The sequence below is a fragment of the Dysidea avara genome, chromosome 4 (genome assembly GCF_963678975.1).
Source record: "Dysidea avara chromosome 4, odDysAvar1.4, whole genome shotgun sequence".
NCBI lineage: Eukaryota > Metazoa > Porifera > Demospongiae > Dictyoceratida > Dysideidae > Dysidea > Dysidea avara.
Window position 1 is genome coordinate 21,946,368 of NC_089275.1, and position 18,690 is coordinate 21,965,057.

An 18,690-nucleotide genomic window follows, 5' to 3' on the forward strand; every position below is an offset into this window, starting at 1 on the left:
TCTAATGTGTGAACTGTTATGGATCTGGATCCACACATCATGTTCCCAGAACCCTATCAGCCATCCCAGCAATTGTGTGGCTTCCCTACAAACACTACATTACCCATCCTCTCATAGCTAATCTCCACATTCTACAGAATTTAATTCTGGTGTTCAGTTCTGGCATTAGCATTCTTGCAGGTCCCTAGTGGGGTAGGTACAACAAAACCAAATAACAGTTGGGTGCATTACTACACATGCCAATATCTCAGGGTTAATCATGACACATACTGAATTCCGGGAGACAATTTAAAGTACGAGCCCACGATGTATGCAGAGTTCAATGGTGAAGCAGTGAATGATTTGGATTCTACTATGCTTCCACTGGGCCCAACAAATTAGTCTACAAGACTTCATAACAACACAACCAAAATTTTCCAAGCAACTAAAAGTTGGCAACTAGGAAACCATTCACAACCATTAATTTTATTGCCTGTTTTTAATGCTCAAGTAAAAAGGGAATGCTTGTGATTCTGTATGACCTCGCGACCCGTCGCAACCATGCACGAGTCAATCCGCCTACACAGCACCTCGTATATAACTAACCTCGTCTAAAATCGATGGGGACTCCAGCCTAATGACTTCAAAAAGATTGTTGTCATAAGAACTTCAAACCCACAATCGAACAATTTGTTGCAATATCTATTTGTCGCACACCAAATGTCTGCAGAAGACGATTTACTGGGCTCCATAGAGAGCGAGGAATCACGTGATAGTCGCTGTGACTACGCTCTTTACACATACAGGCTGACACAAAGGTGAGAAATGGTGGTGGAGTGATAGAAACTTGGAATTTTGTCTCAAATTCATTGCTAACTCAGTTTTATTAAACACATTCCTACGACCATGTTTTGGGAAGAAATATTGTTGTTTGCTAGCTTGCTAAGAGGTGTGAAAAACCCTATAATCAAAAATGCCTCATGGCTCACCAGGCTTCTTTTTACCTCTCAGAAGTCAGTAAGCGTATTTTCTGAGTGACGCTTACAATTATTATTTATTATTACAGTGACCAGCACTGAAGGTCTGACAGCAAATGTGCTGCAGCCTTAGGATTACCTAATCTATTTTCAAGGACTTTTATCTAATGACTTGACCTATTAATAAGAAACTACTGTATTGCACTGTATAATGTATAGATTTTTTTCCTGATTCACAAATAGTACTTCACCAATAATAATAATAACTTGTGGTCATGTAGTAGTATATACCAAGAATTCATAATAATATTATCTGTATGGGGGTATGAACTCTAACTTGTTACTATATTCAGTGGACTGGACTGGTATATATTTTGTTTTTGCACATTATATGGTTGAGTTTTGCCAGTTAATGGCTGTTCGGGAGCCTGCAGCCCACTATTACACACTGAATACAGGCAGTTGGAATGTACAAAAACTGTCTTTTAATAATTTTGCTACTGTTCAGTTATACAGCATGGGGCTCAATACAGAACTTACTCCTTATGCTCCTTCCTTACCCTGTAATGCTGCTATGTGACAGCGATAGTTAATCAGCAGTCATCTTTCCAGTTGACGATGATATCCTTAGAGCAAGCAAGCTGTGTAGTCTTTTATCTGCAGGGGCTTAGCTTTTTCAGCACCGGTGCTTATAATTTCTAATCGTTAAACCCTAGTGTTGGAATAGACATCTGGCCACAAAGGACTACAAAGCTCGCTCAGTGAGCTTGCTCTTCGCCAACTGGAAGCATGATCATTGATTAACTGTAACTGTCATTACAGGGTAAGCAGTAAGTGCTGTATCGAGCCCCATGCTATATAGTAGCTTAACTGAACAGTAGCAAAATTATTAAAAGACAGTTTTTGTACATTCCACTGCCCGTATTCAGTGTTTAATAGTGGACTACAGACTACCAAACAACCATTAACTGGCGAAACTCAATAAATCCAATCATATAATGTGTAAAAAACAAAATAATATGTCATTCCAGTAGTCTAGTCCAGTAGTCCAGTCCACCGAATAGTAACACCCACTCCTACAGCCTGTTTAAAGTTGTTGCTGACTGATTGATTATGATTAAAGTACCTGGTAATGAAAGGTAGGAGAAAAAATAAAAAATCCATGACTGGGCCTCGAACCTGCGGCCATGTTTATATTAACTTCACTAAGTATAAGTATAATACATACGTAAGTGTGTTTGATAATATTTGTATGGTAGTATGAACTGTGTTATGTGTCTTAAGGATTACCTAGTGTGGCCATTCAATTGTTTGTCTTGTCTTATTACAGTAGTCCAGAGCCATCGTCAATAGACAAGCCAAATGAGTCATCTCTGGATAACATCAGCCTCAGGTTTGTGATGTGTGGATAGTACAATTTAATACTGTCATATTTTAAAATAGTTTGCACAGATTGTGAAAAAAGGGCTAGAACATGAACATATGTACATTGTAGAGGCATACATTGGATACTGCCATTGTAAAATGAATCAGAGCATTTTGGTGTTACTTTTTTCACAATGGAAAGCCTTTATAAAAGTAGTGGTATATCTGTTCTAAGTTTACAAAATTTTATTCTTCATTCACTGCTTGTTTAACTGCATACATCTATTCACAGCTTGGACCTGTTGCACAGCAGTCTCAGTGTTGATCTGGAGCTGAAGTTTAGGGAGAACCTTGCCACATTTCTGCCCAAAGCTTCCATGTACTCTAATGATGGAAAGGTGTCTACTTTAGAAATACTGTGAGTGCCTTGAGTTTGTGACAGAGCGTGTTAGTGTAAGGTGTACACAACATGTACAACAAATCAAATGCATTCATACTAAATGTATCTGCCTTATGTATCTTGGCAACCATTTTCAATATAATCAGGTCCATTTCTAGCACCAGAAGTAGTTCTTGGTTGTCATCTCAGCTCACATGTAGGAAGTGTACGGTAATTCCCCAGGGATTCCTCAGAACAACTTTGTACTCCTGTTTGAAAACAAGGGGTTTTACATGATGATGTAATCGTGTTGTTTTAAAATTGTTGATGTCATCACACAAACAGTGTAAGAACTTATCGATGATTTGAGGTTTAGCCTTAGCGACTGTCTATAATAAATAACACTTAAAATGGTATAGACCTTTAATGCATTAAAATAACATTCAAAATAAATAAACGATTTACTGTATAAGGAAAAGAGTTTAATGATGTATTCTAGTGTGTAGCATACTCCAGCTAGGGTGTCTGGGGGCATGTGTGCCCAGGAAATTTTTTAGACAAAAGACAGTGTGCCATTCAACCTGTTTCCTGGTGATCATTTGCCACATGGGTATTATTGTGAGAATGTCCCCTGACAGGTAGACAGACAGACCGACCACGCTGCTATTTTATTTTTTAATTGTAATGTATGCTTTGTACAATGAGCCACTTGTTGTGGTTACGCAAGGTAAAAGGTTTATTTGGTGCAGCAAACACTGTCAGATTATAGAGGGATTCTGGATTATTAAGGTGTCGGATTAGAGAGGTTTGACTGTACTAAAAGTTAGCCATACCCTTGTATTCAGTGTGACTTGATCATACAATTCCCTATATTCTAACTCATAAACACTGTAAGCCTTGCCACCCTTATTGGCCTGTGATATATAACACATGATGGTATATTCTGTGTAGATCTAGTCCAGCCATGTACTACTATCAGTTGTTACAATCTGACCACAGTAATGACAATGATGATGATGATGATACTGATTACACAAGGTACTTACTTGTCTTTGGGGGCTCCTGAAATGGTTTACTATGTAGTTAGTATTCTCATATTGGGCAAATGTTTAGTGTGTGATATGATACCTGGATAGTGTTATCATTATGTATGTCGATTTAAGGTTTGTGTTTGCCCATACATCATATCATTAATTTCTGTCATTGAAACATACAGTATGGTATGTACGCTACGTATGTGTGTGCTTGTAAAATACACACAGGTACTACGTATTTATTTGTCACACTATGAGTTGCAATGACTAAAGGCTATTTACATACTTTTATTAAAGCCCAACTTTTTGTTTCATCGTGTTTACTTGAAAAGGTGTAGCCACTAACTGAAACCAGTTGAAGCAGTTCACTAGGGGCTAGCCTACATGCTATAACAGGTGTATATTGACCGAAAAACAACATAACAGGCCTCGTATGCTACCAGGAGTGGCATATCTTCTTGAGGTAAAATGGGACATATCCCCTTTGTAAGCAAGTAAGAGCAGCCATGAGGCTTTGTGTATATATATGGAAACACGATAGACAAACTATACAACAATTAAGAAGATACTTCACGCATCATAAGTGAAGTTGTCTTGTCTCATTATTTCTGTAATCATGATGTCAACATAAGTCATCATGTAAATCACTCTTGACTACAATGATTTCAGAACCCTTTGTATAGCATTAACAGGAAGTGTTAATGGAGGAAATGGTTTTTTAGAATCTTTAGAGAATCCTTAAAGTTTAATCTATAATTAATTTACAATGTACAATGTAACACAGAACACTCATTGGTGCTGTAGTTGTAAGGGACTATATAGCTTGTAGTTTCTGGTACTAATACCTCTTGTGAACTTTCAACTTCTCTGCACTGTAGTGCTCAGGTCTCTTCTCTAATACTCTACACTGTATTACATTGTGTGTATTCAGTACCTGTTATATATGTACATCAAATAAACAAGGGTTCAACCTAGTTTGAATTTCAGGCTGTGTGGCTCCATAGACACTTTCCTAGACTACAGGTTGAGTTTTGTTGTATGGTACAGTGTGTATGTACTGCATTATGCTGTAACAAGTACCTGTACTTGTATGTATGTTGTGTGACGTACATACATACATACTGTATTGGTTGTTCATACAGTGGACAATCTGCCAACTACGTTGTGTGCCTAATCTGTAACTGTAAACAAGGACTAGAACTATATCCTTTTATGACAAGTGTATGTATGTCTAAATGCTGTGAGCATATTATTGTCTGCCATGTGTGTGTGTGTGTAGTGTATGTGTGTGTGTGTAGTGTAGTGTATGTGTGTGTGTGTGTGTGTAGTGATTGTATTTCTCTAGCCATTTCCTTGACTAACACACTTTCCGATCAGAACTGGAGACCTTCTGTGAGCAGCTGAAGCCGCTAATACAAACTAATGTATGTAACTGTTTTTTGTTTCAATCACCCTTTATAGTATCTGTACTTACGTAATTCACATACAGTAGTGTATTGTTGAGAACACAGTTACCTGTACAATACCACATAGTGGCATGTGACTTCGTATTCATAAACTATCAGTTTATGCTCCTTAGTATGAAATACTGTAGTATCCAAATCATTTACACATGCAACAGTAGACTTCATATTTCACATTATTGGCTTGTGTTTCATTTGAAGTTGGCATGCTTTAGCAGAAAATTTGGTGGACCACCAGGATTTGAAATATCAACTACCTGATAAGTATTGTTTATTTTGTGCTTCCCTAAAATTAAACGCTTTCCTCAGACTACACTACTCCCTTTATCACTCAACAGTAACATTACCGCATCGTAACAATGTTTCACTGTAGCCACCTAAAAAGGATCAAATTGTTGGCTCACCACTGAACATGTTATTGAAAGAATGGTACTTCAATCATGTGAGTAACAGTACACAATTGTAATACATATTATTTGAAATGCTGTACAGTCGGAGTTCCTTTATTCCAAACACCTTGGGACTGAGATAAGTACATGTACATATCCCTATTAAAAAGAATCCTATTTTAATTCAACTAAATTCAGGACCTGTCTTACATTATGTACATACATGCATACAGTATGTACGTGCAGGTATATTTATGTTATTATAAACATGTACACATATAGCATACCTGCACATACAAGTCTACACATAACTTTGACACAGTCCAGTATTACACATTCCTCAATGACATTTGGGACTAACCAAGTTCACCTGTCAGGAGCTGGTAATTCAGTTCCCTTAACCAAACATGTCCACATTTAGACAAGCCAGTTTTTCTAACATTACCATATTTATAAACAGAAGCCTCAGTCAGGTACATTACCTGCCATGCCTTATTCACCATGAGGGTTTCAAGGTGAATGTTTTAGTGGTGTTCTTAGAGTGTCATAAGTAATGTATACTGTAGCTTCTGTTTGCTCTGTGGCCAATTGACGATTACAGTGTTTGGACATTCAACCTTCATGCTTGGTCACTGTACATCAGTGGATTGTTGACCTGAAGCTGTACATTTGCTAATTGTAGTTGTAAAACTAATCAGTCCTTAGCAGTAGTGCACAGCACATACTTGAGCAGCTGAACTTCAGGTCTAGAAGCCAACTATTAAAGATGTACAGTACTGTATGTAAATAGTGACAGTAGGAGATTTTAAATGAGTCTACGGTTGCTATATATTCTTTTACCTTGTGACACATCAAATAGTTGTTTACAAATTTTACCTCTGAAACACAGAATAATAGAGTTAAGGATAACATTAAAGCGGATGAAACCAATTGTCCCATTTTTTTAAAAAGTTCACTGTTTAGTGTACTAGTACAAATCACTGTTCACACATACATACAATATATATATATACGTACAGTATACTAAATGAATGCCAGTCAGTATACTACTGTACTTGGTCTGCATTCAATGTTGCTTGTATAGGTGCTGTATTTATCCCGATGTGTTGAGAGATGTTATCCGGTGCTGCCCGAGCTACTACAAGTTGTGAGTTGATATCGTAGAAGTGTTCAGTGTTTGTGTATGTTGTGTAAACAGTGTAATGAAAATGTTTATCTAGTTCAGCTACATGTAATAAGAAATTACATCTAACTTCATGAATGCACAGAATATTTTGCATACGTTGCAGCATAGGTGTGTACTGAGTTTTATTAGAGTGTTTGATTAAGTGTACACAATGTGCATTATACAGGGCATGTGTCCTACACTGTATGCTGTGGCCATTGTCTTATCACAACTCTATTGATTTTGTTCCAGGCTGTTAAGGGTAATACTAAGATTACCGGTAATGACAAGCAGTTAATGGCTGACATACAAAGGTACAGAGGGTGAATAATTTTGTACTGGTGACTTTAAACTGTGCAGTGTATTTGCCTTGTCCCTTGCTACAGTACTCACTACTTCTATGTATGTGTTCTCCTGTAAAATACTGGGTTTTGTTTTCAACTACGTACTGTATGATTGTTGCTATTCTTGTTTTCAAATATACAGCCATTGCAATTATTTTTCTTCTTGTGTTGATTAAATGGCTAAAGTTTAGCTTTTCAAGCATCTTGTACTATACTGTATGAGCAGAAATTTTGGCGAGGGATTAAATTTGGTGAACATGTAATTGCTTGTCTTGTAGCTGATTATTAGTGATTGTAATGTATCATTACTGCTTTAAACTGCTTATCCCAGAACTGCCATTGTTGGGAATTGAAGTTGTGTACTGCAATTCTAGCATAGGCGTGATTGAGCAGATGACTGATTAGAATTTGTTCCACTCGCGACTGGTGAGTGTTTATAGCTACATCATTGTAAACAAGAAGCCACATGACTACACAATGTGCCATACTACCACATGGGACTCAACTTTATTAGACATGCATTTTGTCAAATTCAACTCTCACCAAATTTAGCAAAACGCCAAATGTTTTCTGTTCACAAAAATTTCTGCTTATACAGTATATGACATGTATGGTAAATATTCTAATTATGTACATTCAGTATTACCATAACTTTCAACTATTTGCAGGTTTATTGAGTTCAGTACTCTTTCACTGCTCATACAACTTCCAGAGGTACGTAGGTACAAATGTAGTCATGTTTGCACATGTAGTGAGAACTAATGGTTCATAACTGGTGAACCATTAGTTCAAGCATAGATAATAGACACCCCTACCTGGATTGGAAGCACACGCATAGTGCCCATACAAAACTACGGTTCTATCCGTGTTTCGTGCCTGAAGTTTTCAAACACTCCTTTTCATTCAAAGATTCTGTTTTACTGTCTGGATACAGCTAGGTTGCTTTAACTAGTAAGTTTAGTAGATTGTTTCTTGGGTGGCAATTGGCCTACTACTGGTATAGGCACTTTCCGTATAAAAAGTATTTGAACATGTTTGTGAAAATGGCGGGGTGAACAAGTTTAGTTTAAGGCTGATGCTTATTACTAACTAGTACTACGTGTACTGGTATGTGTTTCATGGTATATTTGCTCCAGTTTAGTCAAGTTCACAAACCCCGCCTCTCGTATCAACCTTTCGCGCTTGTCAAACTTCTAGCTAATACACATCAGTACACCCACTATGAATAAGCCAAACCTTATATTCCATAGCGGTAGGTTTACTACTCACCAGTAAGCAAAACATGTTCTTATAAAATATACTCCCGGTACTGTGTACAGTATAAGGGGTGCAAAACTCGGATAGATTAGGTGGCGCTTAGAAGTTTCCAATCCAGTATGGGGTGTCTATTATCTATGGTTCAAGCTTGTGTATTTACTTTACACTTTATGTGTAACACACGGCTGTTTAGTGAACATGTGTTTCTGTGCAGCACTTAATAGTAGTCAATCATACTCTCTAATGGAGTGTACAGTTTGTAACAAATACTCTAATTAAACAGTAACTTCCTATTCACGAAGTCCAACATTTGGGTAGTTAACATGGAGAGTGACAGATGCTCCAATGTTTAAATATTGTGTTTCCCTCCTTGATACAAGTTATTTAATGAAAGATTGTAATATTATTATAACGGCGTCTGTTTCATGTAGAATGATGAGCTAAAGGAGCAAACAGTTATAGAGGTCACTGCTGAAGGCTGCACTTTTAGTGACTTTGGTATGTAGTAAATAGCAACAGAAAGTTACCAAATGTGAGGAAGGATGTTACTTTGCAAAAACGAACCTGCAAAAGCAGGGCATGTGGGTATCCCATCTCAATGACAGGTCACATCTCAGTACTGCCACAGAATATCTGAATTGTGTAACTTATCTTATAGATGCTAGATAAGTGTGTGACCATAGAGCATGATGACACAAAAAGTTAAGTGATAAAAGTTTTAAATGTTAGCAAAAAAATTTAGGTGGCCACATGCCCTATATTTCATTGGCACTTTCTTTTACCACATTTACTCTGTGAATTGTGTAGCTGCTGTACATGTAAATGTGTTCACTCATTACACAATCAATCATGTGATTGCATTCTGAATGCTACAGTGTAGATGTTAACACTTCTGCTAAAGTTTTGTTCGTTGTTGTAATATGTGTATGTAATTCCGTCACCATATGGGGTAACCAGGTGTCCTGGGAGCAATTCCCTTCTCTCCCCCTTATTGGCCAATGCCCGTATCAGAATTGAAATACTCCAATAGAACAGTCACATACTGTATTGTATTGTATTAATGCTTTACAGTGACCAGCACTGAAGGTGAACTTAAGATGGTTCCACTGTAGAAAAGGCTTTAAAAGGTTCCTAAGATGGAACCTTTTTTAACTTTAATAAGCAGGTAACTTTACAGACATGCGAAAATATAAACTTCTCACTTGGGAAGTTATAAGTTGATCACTATTGAGAGATGGCCTTTCTATACAGGACAATAAGCAGGGCAAGTTTTACTGTACCTCACCTAAAGGTATTCCCTCACACCCCTCAAAATTGTATCCATGTGTGTTGTACTACTTTGATTGCCAAAGATGCACCCTTTGCTGAATGTTTTATACCATTCAATTTTTGATTAGTTAAGTTGCACTTGCTGTATAGGTGTTTGATAGTGGTAGTGCTGGGTGGTATACTGGTATATTTCTCATTTACGATATTAAGCTAATACCGGTATGCATACCAGAATGTCAATCAACATACCGTCGTATCATTGAGTGGTACTGTAATGCTGTGAGCAGACACCTCTAAGGGATTAGTAGCATTTTAATTGAGTTTTTGCTGCTTATAAAGTGGTGACCACATGCCCTGCCCTGAATACACTCTGTGGTTGCCTATGTTGTGTGTCACCCAAAGTACATACAGTAAACAAATTCTGTGGTTAAGATGCAGCTGCTTGTAGCATGTTGTGACTTTATAACCTATTGACCATTCATTAGTAGCTTTTCCTTGTTGGATGACACCTTACCACCCTTTGTGCTTTTCTTGTCTCTTACTTTTTACTATGAATTTGATGATGTAGTGTAATATCATGATATTTAGTGTACATGATATAACGTTCTCATTTTTTCAATATTGCCACTAGTGTCTGGTCACAACTACATATTGGACATACGTATGCTGCCACTATAGTGGCAGCATCAACCAAATTGCAGCTTTTATGATATTTGGCATGTGACAAGCCGCACCAGAGATGCTATGCATGATTAAGTGTCAACTGGGAACTCCCAAGCAAGTTTCTTCTGTTAGTCAAGTACAGTAGCACAGCCTAGGGCTGCGCCTCTGACCGCCTAGTTGGTTCAAGCTCAAAGCAAGGTTTGAATCCGTCAGTTTATAGGATCACCATGACAAAACCCACATGATTCAAACAATAACAGCTAGTATTTGTCAGACCCTTTTATACCAAGTGCCACCAGACTTGTCAAAAAGGGAGCATCATAAAAGGGTCAGCAGCACCAGACAATCCCTACTCATTGGCCTTCTCCATCTCCCCTGTCCTGGTACATACATTCAATGTGTTTTATACATGTTCTCTGTGTGCCATTAACTGGCTCTTTATTTTCAGAGCACAGCAAGTTTTGTTCTGATTGGGCACAAGTCCTTCTCAGCCAGGGAGCTACGAATACTGACCCTTTCTTCCTTAAACAAGCTATTGAAAATTTTAAACTTAAGGTAAGTTGGTAACAAATACAAGACGTTTTATTATTTTTAAATTCATTTGCAGATCATCCAGGATATAAATGCCTTCAAAAGACTGATACAAAAGGCTGAAGCAGATTATTACTCCTTATACAAGTATGGAACATATTCATATGATATTTCTCACTATTGTCATTGTGACACAGTGGGGCTTCCACAATATTAGGGAACTACATATATTTGAGTTGGGATCATAGAAATGAAAAGCAATGAAACAACCTGCAGCTATAATTGTGGATATTAATTTCTACTTTAGTTATACACAGCCTGTCAATAATATGGCCGTGGTTGAAGTACTGTAGGGATTAAATGTCCACTAGTATAGCTGCAGGTGTAGACGACTTTGTGAAAATGTAATTTTTCCTTGTACTTTTCTTTTGTAATACCATATACATACAAATTTTCAAGTGACATGATTTTCATGAATTTCGTGATTGGTTGGCTTTTCCACAAATTTCATCCTCAATAGACCCTCAGTTATCTAATCCTCGTTTTTCCATAGCTATCTGAAATTAGAAATGACTGTTCTATTAGAGTATTTTGAGTATAGGTGTATGTTCTATTAGAGTATTTCAACAGAGCTCTGTATATAAATGTATGGGCTTCAGTTATCCGAAAAATTCACTTATCTGAATACTTTTATCATTGCCTGAGACACATTGGGGTTCGTATAACCATGGGTTTACTGTATCAGGGTTAGCTCTATGCTTTCTAATACATAGGTTATCTTAGTGAAAAACAAGTGATCCTTAAAATAAAATTGCAATAAAATCGCAAAAAAGCTGAAATTTGTCAATCTGCAAAAATGTATGTATACATGTACAGTACATAATTGTATGCCACATCAAAGGAAAGAATGGCAAATAAACAAGCATCTTGACTCTTAATTACTGAAACGTGAGATGCATGGCTGTTTCCCTCTGTCTTCAGCTATGCTACACCCGTTGTATAGCATTACAAAGAAAAAACACTTCTGCAATTACATAATCTTCTCACTATAGAGATTGTAAGTCATAAGAAGCTACTCACAAGTCAAAGTCAGTGATGCATGCATTTTAGTTGCTGCAGTTGGTAGAAAGGCACACATTGAGTCTAGTTGACATCGAACAGTAAATACACCGTAAATAAGCCCTGTAGTGTTAGGCTGAATATGTATCAGTTAGTCAGTACATTTTCTTAAAATTCTATAGAAACTTGTTGGAGGTAATGAGGATTATACTCTGAAGGCATAATTATGCCTTAGCAATACTGTCAAGCTGTCATGTAGGAAAAGTGAGGCAGGTTTTTGCATGATAATTTTGAGCAGAAAACCCCAAACCTTTATGATCCTTATTAAGCAGCACTACCATGCTGTATGACATATGTACATGCTCTCTACATTCTATAGGTCATATTTGTTCCTCTGTGTGTGTGGAAATGGTCAATTACTGATAGACTGTGCCATCAACGAGGCTAATTCTCTCACTGACTCCTCCTCCAGTTTGGCGGTACTAAAGGTACTGCAAGAATACACAAAAAGGAATGGCTTCCGATCTGTAAAATCTATGCAGATTTAACTGAACCTGTATCTGTATCCTGACATAAACTATGTATATGTATCTGTACATTTATTTGTGTGTTTATATGTATGCCTGTGTTATGTGTACAGTATACATATCTATGATGAAGAGTACATATGTATGTACATACATAAGGTAAAATGATTAGTACTTGGAGTCTAAAATAATATCTTTTAGTTCATGATGATAAAATACCTCAATCACTACCAACCTGTCCTCAACCCATAGGTGGTGGAAAGGGGGGGCTGAAGCCCCCCCCTCAGAATGATATCACGCCGAAATTATCCTACTTGGAGTGGGGCTAAAAACCGTGATAAAGATCGATATACTCTAATAGAACGCTCAAATACCCTAATAGAACAGTCAAGGCCTTCATAAAAACGTGTTTCTTAAAGTAGCTTTAAAAAAAAGTTGCCTACAGCAGGTACCTCATACATTAAGAGCTGGTACTGTATCAAGTGTTTCCAGGTGGCTATAGGCTGTTTATAAATAGCCTGTTTGTACTGCTTATAAATACTTTATGTTCATCAACCCTATAGTCAACAGCTAAAAGCTTTTCCAAAAATATGGCAAATAGCCTGCTTTAAATAGTTTTGAGGTGTTTCAGTTAATGCTTTAATTTGTACCTATAAAATTGCAATAAATTAATTTTGGTGAACTTTGAGACATTGTGAAAGCTAAAATGGCTACAGCTTCTGGGGGCACAGCTCCCCAGACCCCCTGCCCACCCCCCCCCCCCCCCCCTTGTATCAACTACTTCCTCCACCACTGCCTCAACCATGGTAGGTGATAAGTGATGTAGTATGGATCATGTTTTGCCAAAAGTTTATCAAACACCTGAACAAAAAAAAATCACACATGCATAGCTTTATGGTCTCTTCTCTGAATTGCATTAATTTTGTAGATTTTGATTGAAATTGCCACCACCCATTCCTGAGATATAAATATTTTAATTCTGTTTTCTTGTTGTGTGTGTATATTATAAGCTTTCTTTTCACATCAGCAACACAACTCAAAATGCTTGCGTGTGCTGTGCCAACTTTGTTGGCCACATTGCATATACGGCAAGTCTTGAGACAGTCAAGCTATAGTATGGTCTTCACTAGGTAAAAGGTGAAAATTAAAAGTACAAACAGGTATCCATTCATTTATGGTCCTGTACCTTAACAGGCAAGTTGTGAAATGTAAGTTTAATAATACAGTGAAACCTCATTATAGTGGCCAGGTCCAGCAAGTCCAAACGCATTTTCTATTATATTACATTTATTTCATTTTCAGTAATAAGGCCAGTGGCCACTACTACAGGACCAAACTAGTAAAACTAATACAATGTTCCTTCAATAAAGAGGCCAGCTGAGCAGGCAGTCAAGGTATCACTGCAAAATTAAAGTTGCTGCATATTTTAACTACTGGAAGCTGTACCCATTATTCTGGCAATGTACTTCGTGCTTTTCCAACCATTATACTGTATGTCTCAAGTAATGTTGGAACAATTGGTTCCTACATACATTTCTCTGTGATAAACTCTACATAGCATGTTTAAATCAATTGTAAATTGCTATTGGTTTTGTTGAAAACCTTGCTGGTAATGCCACTTTGGTTTTATGGCCGCAATAATGAGGTTTTCGGTAATAGCATAGGGTCACTTATGAATCCCATAGGTGGCCCCATTACGAGGTTTCACTGTAGATTATAACGTACATGTAATAATTGAATGCCATGGCCAAGCAATCCAATATATATGTACATGCAATAAGTTATGAGATTATTCTGTACATATTCACCGTAAAATTACCAATTATTATAATTCCTCAGTACAAACTATAGAAGTTACAAAACAACATGATCGTGTACATATATATATAGTCACAATTCAAATGACCCTAACCATACTCTTGAAGTACCAACAAGTCTTCCTTCTTCACATCCTCCAATAACTACCAGACGATGGCTATCATCACACACCACAGCTGTATATGATAAAGCTTCTGGAATTTTTGCAGATGATATCCATTCGGTGCTTATGGAATTGAGTGTAACAATTTCATCAGAACTCCGACCATTGTTCAATAATAATCCTCCCAACACCAATAAGTATTTATTATTCAGAACAACAGCAGATGAACTATTGTGTGGCATATCTGTAAGACAATGCCATTGCAGATTGTGGTCAAATAAAGAGTGCAATGAAGAAGCATTAATTATATTTTCAAGTTTATCCAACACATAAATCATATTCCCCAGGACAACTGCTTGTGGGTACTCTAGTGGTCGTGGTAGGTCATCACATATAAACCACTCACCAGTACTACCATCAAATAGCTCAACAACAGCAAGTGCTTCATCACGATAACCACCAACCACAATCATCATGGAATGGTGGCTAACAGCTCCAACATAAGATCTTGCAGATGGCATTTCTGTGTAGTCTATCCACTCACCACTCTCCAAGGCAAGTACCTTCTTAGTATACCTGCCATTCCTATCACTTCCACCAACAATTAAAAGTTTACTCAACAAGACTACCAGGCAAAATAAGTGATGGGGAGTGTCAATGGTATCCCATTTATTAGTGTCAGAATGGTAAATGTCCACACAGTATGTTGCCTGTTCTTTTTCAGTAATACCACCACCCACATAAATCGACCCATTAAACATTACTGCACTGTGTATCATTCTGCTTGATGGTGCTGGAGGACCTTCTTTCCACTTAATGGTGACTGGTCCAGCAAACAGATTAGGTGTGGTGAATTTTGATTGCTGCTATAGGTGTTTGCATTATACATGGATGACATACTTCACAGATTAAGTAACAAACCTGTATAATATGCCTTGCATCAGATGCTTGTTCAGCCAACCAGGAGATAGGATCCATGCCATCATAAGTAGTCTCTTTTCTGCATTCCTCTACCATTCTCTTCGTCCTCTCTGAGATATCTATAGCTGAAGGACGCAACTCTGGATCATCTTCTAAACATAACAAAACTAATGACTTTAAATTTGCATCACCTCCAGTCATCATGTCAATGTACTGTTGACGTCACTCTACCTCTGATAAACTTTTCCGCTTCCTTGTAACGGGATCAATTTGTGACCAAGATTTTGGAATAGGCCATTGTTTACTGGTGATATGAAGGACCACTCCTCCAAAAGAAAACATATCCAATGGTGGACCATATAGTGGTTTAACGTCTAATGCTTCTGGGGGCATAAACACAGCAGTTCCTGGAGTTTTAGTCAGCGTCTTGCTATTTTGATCCATGATTGCTTTAGCCACACCAAGATCAGTAACTTTTGCTTTAAGATGGGAGCCGAGTAAGATATTATTTGAAGAAAGATCACGATGAACAACTGGGGGACTGTGAGCATGAAGATACCTTAATCCAAGTGATACATCATGTAGTATTGAAAGTTTCACCAACAAAGGGATATTGTCGTGCTTATCTACCAGTGATGTCACACTCTCCTGCATCTTCTCCATCACCATAATAGGCAACCCAGACTCGTCACTTGAAGGATAGTGTATCCCCAGAAACGACACAATGTTAGGATGTCGTAACGTGCTCCACAGATAGCATTCGCGTAAGAAACTATCTCTTATCGTAACTGCTTCTCTGGCATCAGCCAGCTCTAGTAACAAAGAGTGAATTTCTTTAGCAGCACACAATTTTCCGTCATATTCGACTTCGGACACTTTTCCATACGCTCCATTTCAGAGATTCTGCTGTCATTCCTGTTGCTGACACACAAGTGCTGATGAAGTCGCCATTTTAATTTGTTAGTCTCACTGCCACAAAATTACTATGCTCGTGCCCAGACCCCACCCACTGCGTTGAGGAGGGTCTGGTGACATTTGCAGGAGTTTTGGGCCCTACGCCATTTTTCTTTTCTGACCAATCGGACGCCTTGATCCAGGTACAACGCGATTTGATAGGCTGGAACTAGGAAAATGGCCGACTATAGCTATGGATACAAATGCGTAAACAATATGGCGGCGGGCCCAAAAACATTGCGTAAGTCACCAGACCCTATTAACGCAGTGGGTGGGGTCTGGGCACGAGACTACAAAATTACGTAATACCAGAAACAAAATAATATCACGTGACGATTGCAACACCGGTAATTTTTTTCAACAAGTGAAACACAACTTATAAAACAATTAGCAGATATAAACACATGCTAGTGACCATACTTGCATGGTGTACACAGCATAAGAGGACACATCTGTTTTTATTCTGTTTCTACTGGTCAAGGGATGAGCTACGATGTATCTGACCTGTCACAGTGGCATCAGACTTGTACATTTCTCACAAGTACAGTGTAAGCTTTTTTTCCCTTCCTCATCCTAAACTGTCTCAAATTACTTAAATTGTGCTGCAGCTCTTATCAAGACAATGACCAGTAGCTATAAGCACAATATTAATATAGTGCTGTCTGAAATGAGGTACACTTTAGACTTGAGGTCATGAAGTACACCTAGCTTTGCTTAGGATCTACTTGACATGGTCATTATAGCAAGGTGGTCTTATTAATGAGGTTGTGAAGTGTATAGCTTAACTATGTTAGGAACCTACTAGACATGGTTATTATAACGAGGTGGTCTTAATAATGAGGTCATGAAGTACACCTAGCTTGACTTACTTGACATGGTAAATATAATGAGATGGTCTTATTAATGAGGTCATGAGGTATACTTTAACTATGTTAGGGACCTACTTGATATGGTCACTATAATAAGGTGGTCTTATTAATGAGGTCATGAAATACATCTACACTATGTGTGAGATGTATTTAACATGGCTAGGGTCCTATTAAGTAAATGGCCATGAATAATTAAGGGTTCAACTTCCCAAGGTTTTACCTTCTAATCATCTTGCTTATTCTCTCCATTCAATGTATCATCCATGGAGTTCCACATCTTAGCACCCACCCCCATGAACTTTTATTATAATCCTCACTTCAACAAATGAGCAAACACTTTGGCTAACCAACATAAACAACAAACAGTTCTATACTCTATGTAATGGATACCACATGGCCACATTGATGATTTACTGTCTGTCCTAGACTTCATGCTCCATGTATTAATCAGTTTAATAATTAAGTACATGCCCCCCACATTGGTATATACAACCTATACTTTAAGATCTGGTGCCAGCAAATTCTCTGTTGACAATCAGCTTGGATACTACAAGCAGCCCTTGATGAGTTGTGGTACAGTTATCTACCATTGGCGTCACTGCAGTGATTGAGGCAAACAGCACAAGACTATGACACAGCACAGTACTCCACCTTGCAATCAACTGCTAGCATCTCTCACCAGGCCACATTCCACTCACAAATGTCACCATTGGCCTCCACAAGGGCCCCTGATAAACAACACTACTGTAATGTGACTGATACACTTCACAAGGCCACTGGTATACTATACAATCTAAATAGACAACCCTTCTGAAGGAAAAATAAAATATTTAACCCAAAATTAAATTTAGTGTCAATATAATTAAATTGATGTGTTTGAACATTCACTACCCTGATCACACAATTCGTTAGTGTGAGTATGGTGGATGGGTGACATATTAGTTTATATACAACTATACTGGAAGCTTGAAATTGATATACGTGCAACCTAGCATTACAAAGGCAAAGGAAAACAGTCAACACATAGTTTCTAGACTGATGTACTTCATGCAATTGTGTTATCAAATCCAAGTAGGATGCATTAAATTTGAGCCTCCAATGAAGTTGCAGTAACATATTATTACAAAGTGCCAGCCATTTTACTGAAGTCTTGTGAGCAATGCCGGATCCTTAGTATAATAATGCCGGATCCTTAGTATAATAGCAGATGAACGTTTTGGATTATATGTAAGTACAGCTGTTTTACAAGTGTATACTATGTATGCCCTCAACTCTCAGGCCTGCGGCCCTCAGGCTGTTGAATATACATGCATATCAGGCAAAGCCCTCATTACAACTATTATATGTTTATTATATTATATATTATGTGTTACAACTATAATATGTATGGGTTTGATGTTAACTGCTGTATCCAAGAATTTGTAGCCTTGGATTATCCAAGTGTTGGCTTGCAGCTGGTTCAGGTTATGTTACTGAAACAGTAGACATATAAGTAGCAGCACATCTTTTGAAGACAACAATGTTTTTCACATTTGATCTTTTCAAAATATATCTCTTGACAAAAGATATGTAGTGTAGTCTAGGCATCTGTTTGTTCTGCATAGATATACCTATATCATGTTGC

The 18,690-nt window shown here is 37.7% G+C and overlaps 3 protein-coding genes across 4 annotated transcripts; 1 reads left to right on the top strand and 2 right to left on the bottom strand.

Moving 5' to 3' along the window:
* Positions 1-663: 663 nt before the first annotated feature.
* Positions 664-12,574, top strand: LOC136254315 (protein Njmu-R1-like). The gene is made up of 14 exons (XM_066046990.1): positions 664-797; positions 2,287-2,349; positions 2,614-2,739; positions 3,652-3,738; positions 4,877-4,937; positions 5,102-5,158; positions 5,571-5,639; positions 6,671-6,733; positions 7,004-7,065; positions 7,764-7,809; positions 8,784-8,850; positions 10,733-10,839; positions 10,892-10,962; positions 12,254-12,574. Exons 1-14 carry the CDS (start codon positions 700-702, stop codon positions 12,420-12,422), a joined length of 1,146 nt encoding a protein of 381 aa, XP_065903062.1. The 5' UTR covers positions 664-699; the 3' UTR covers positions 12,423-12,574.
* A 1,541-nt stretch (positions 12,575-14,115) lies between these two features.
* On the bottom strand, positions 14,116-16,440 carry LOC136254316 (influenza virus NS1A-binding protein homolog). 2 transcript variants are annotated; one of them, XM_066046992.1, is made up of 2 exons: positions 15,244-16,440; positions 14,116-15,185 (listed from the first exon to the last, which is right to left on the bottom strand). In XM_066046992.1, exons 1-2 carry the CDS (start codon positions 15,445-15,447, stop codon positions 14,292-14,294), a joined length of 1,098 nt encoding a protein of 365 aa, XP_065903064.1. In that variant the 5' UTR covers positions 15,448-16,440; the 3' UTR covers positions 14,116-14,291. The 2 variants fall into 2 exon arrangements, with proteins under 2 accessions (XP_065903064.1, XP_065903063.1); XM_066046991.1 differs by having other exon boundaries at positions 14,116-15,188.
* Positions 15,466-16,136, bottom strand: LOC136253665 (dual specificity protein kinase shkC-like). Its single transcript, XM_066046325.1, has 2 exons — positions 16,130-16,136; positions 15,466-16,055 (listed from the first exon to the last, which is right to left on the bottom strand). Exons 1-2 carry the CDS (start codon positions 16,134-16,136, stop codon positions 15,466-15,468), a joined length of 597 nt encoding a protein of 198 aa, XP_065902397.1.
* Positions 16,441-18,690: the final 2,250 nt, after the last annotated feature.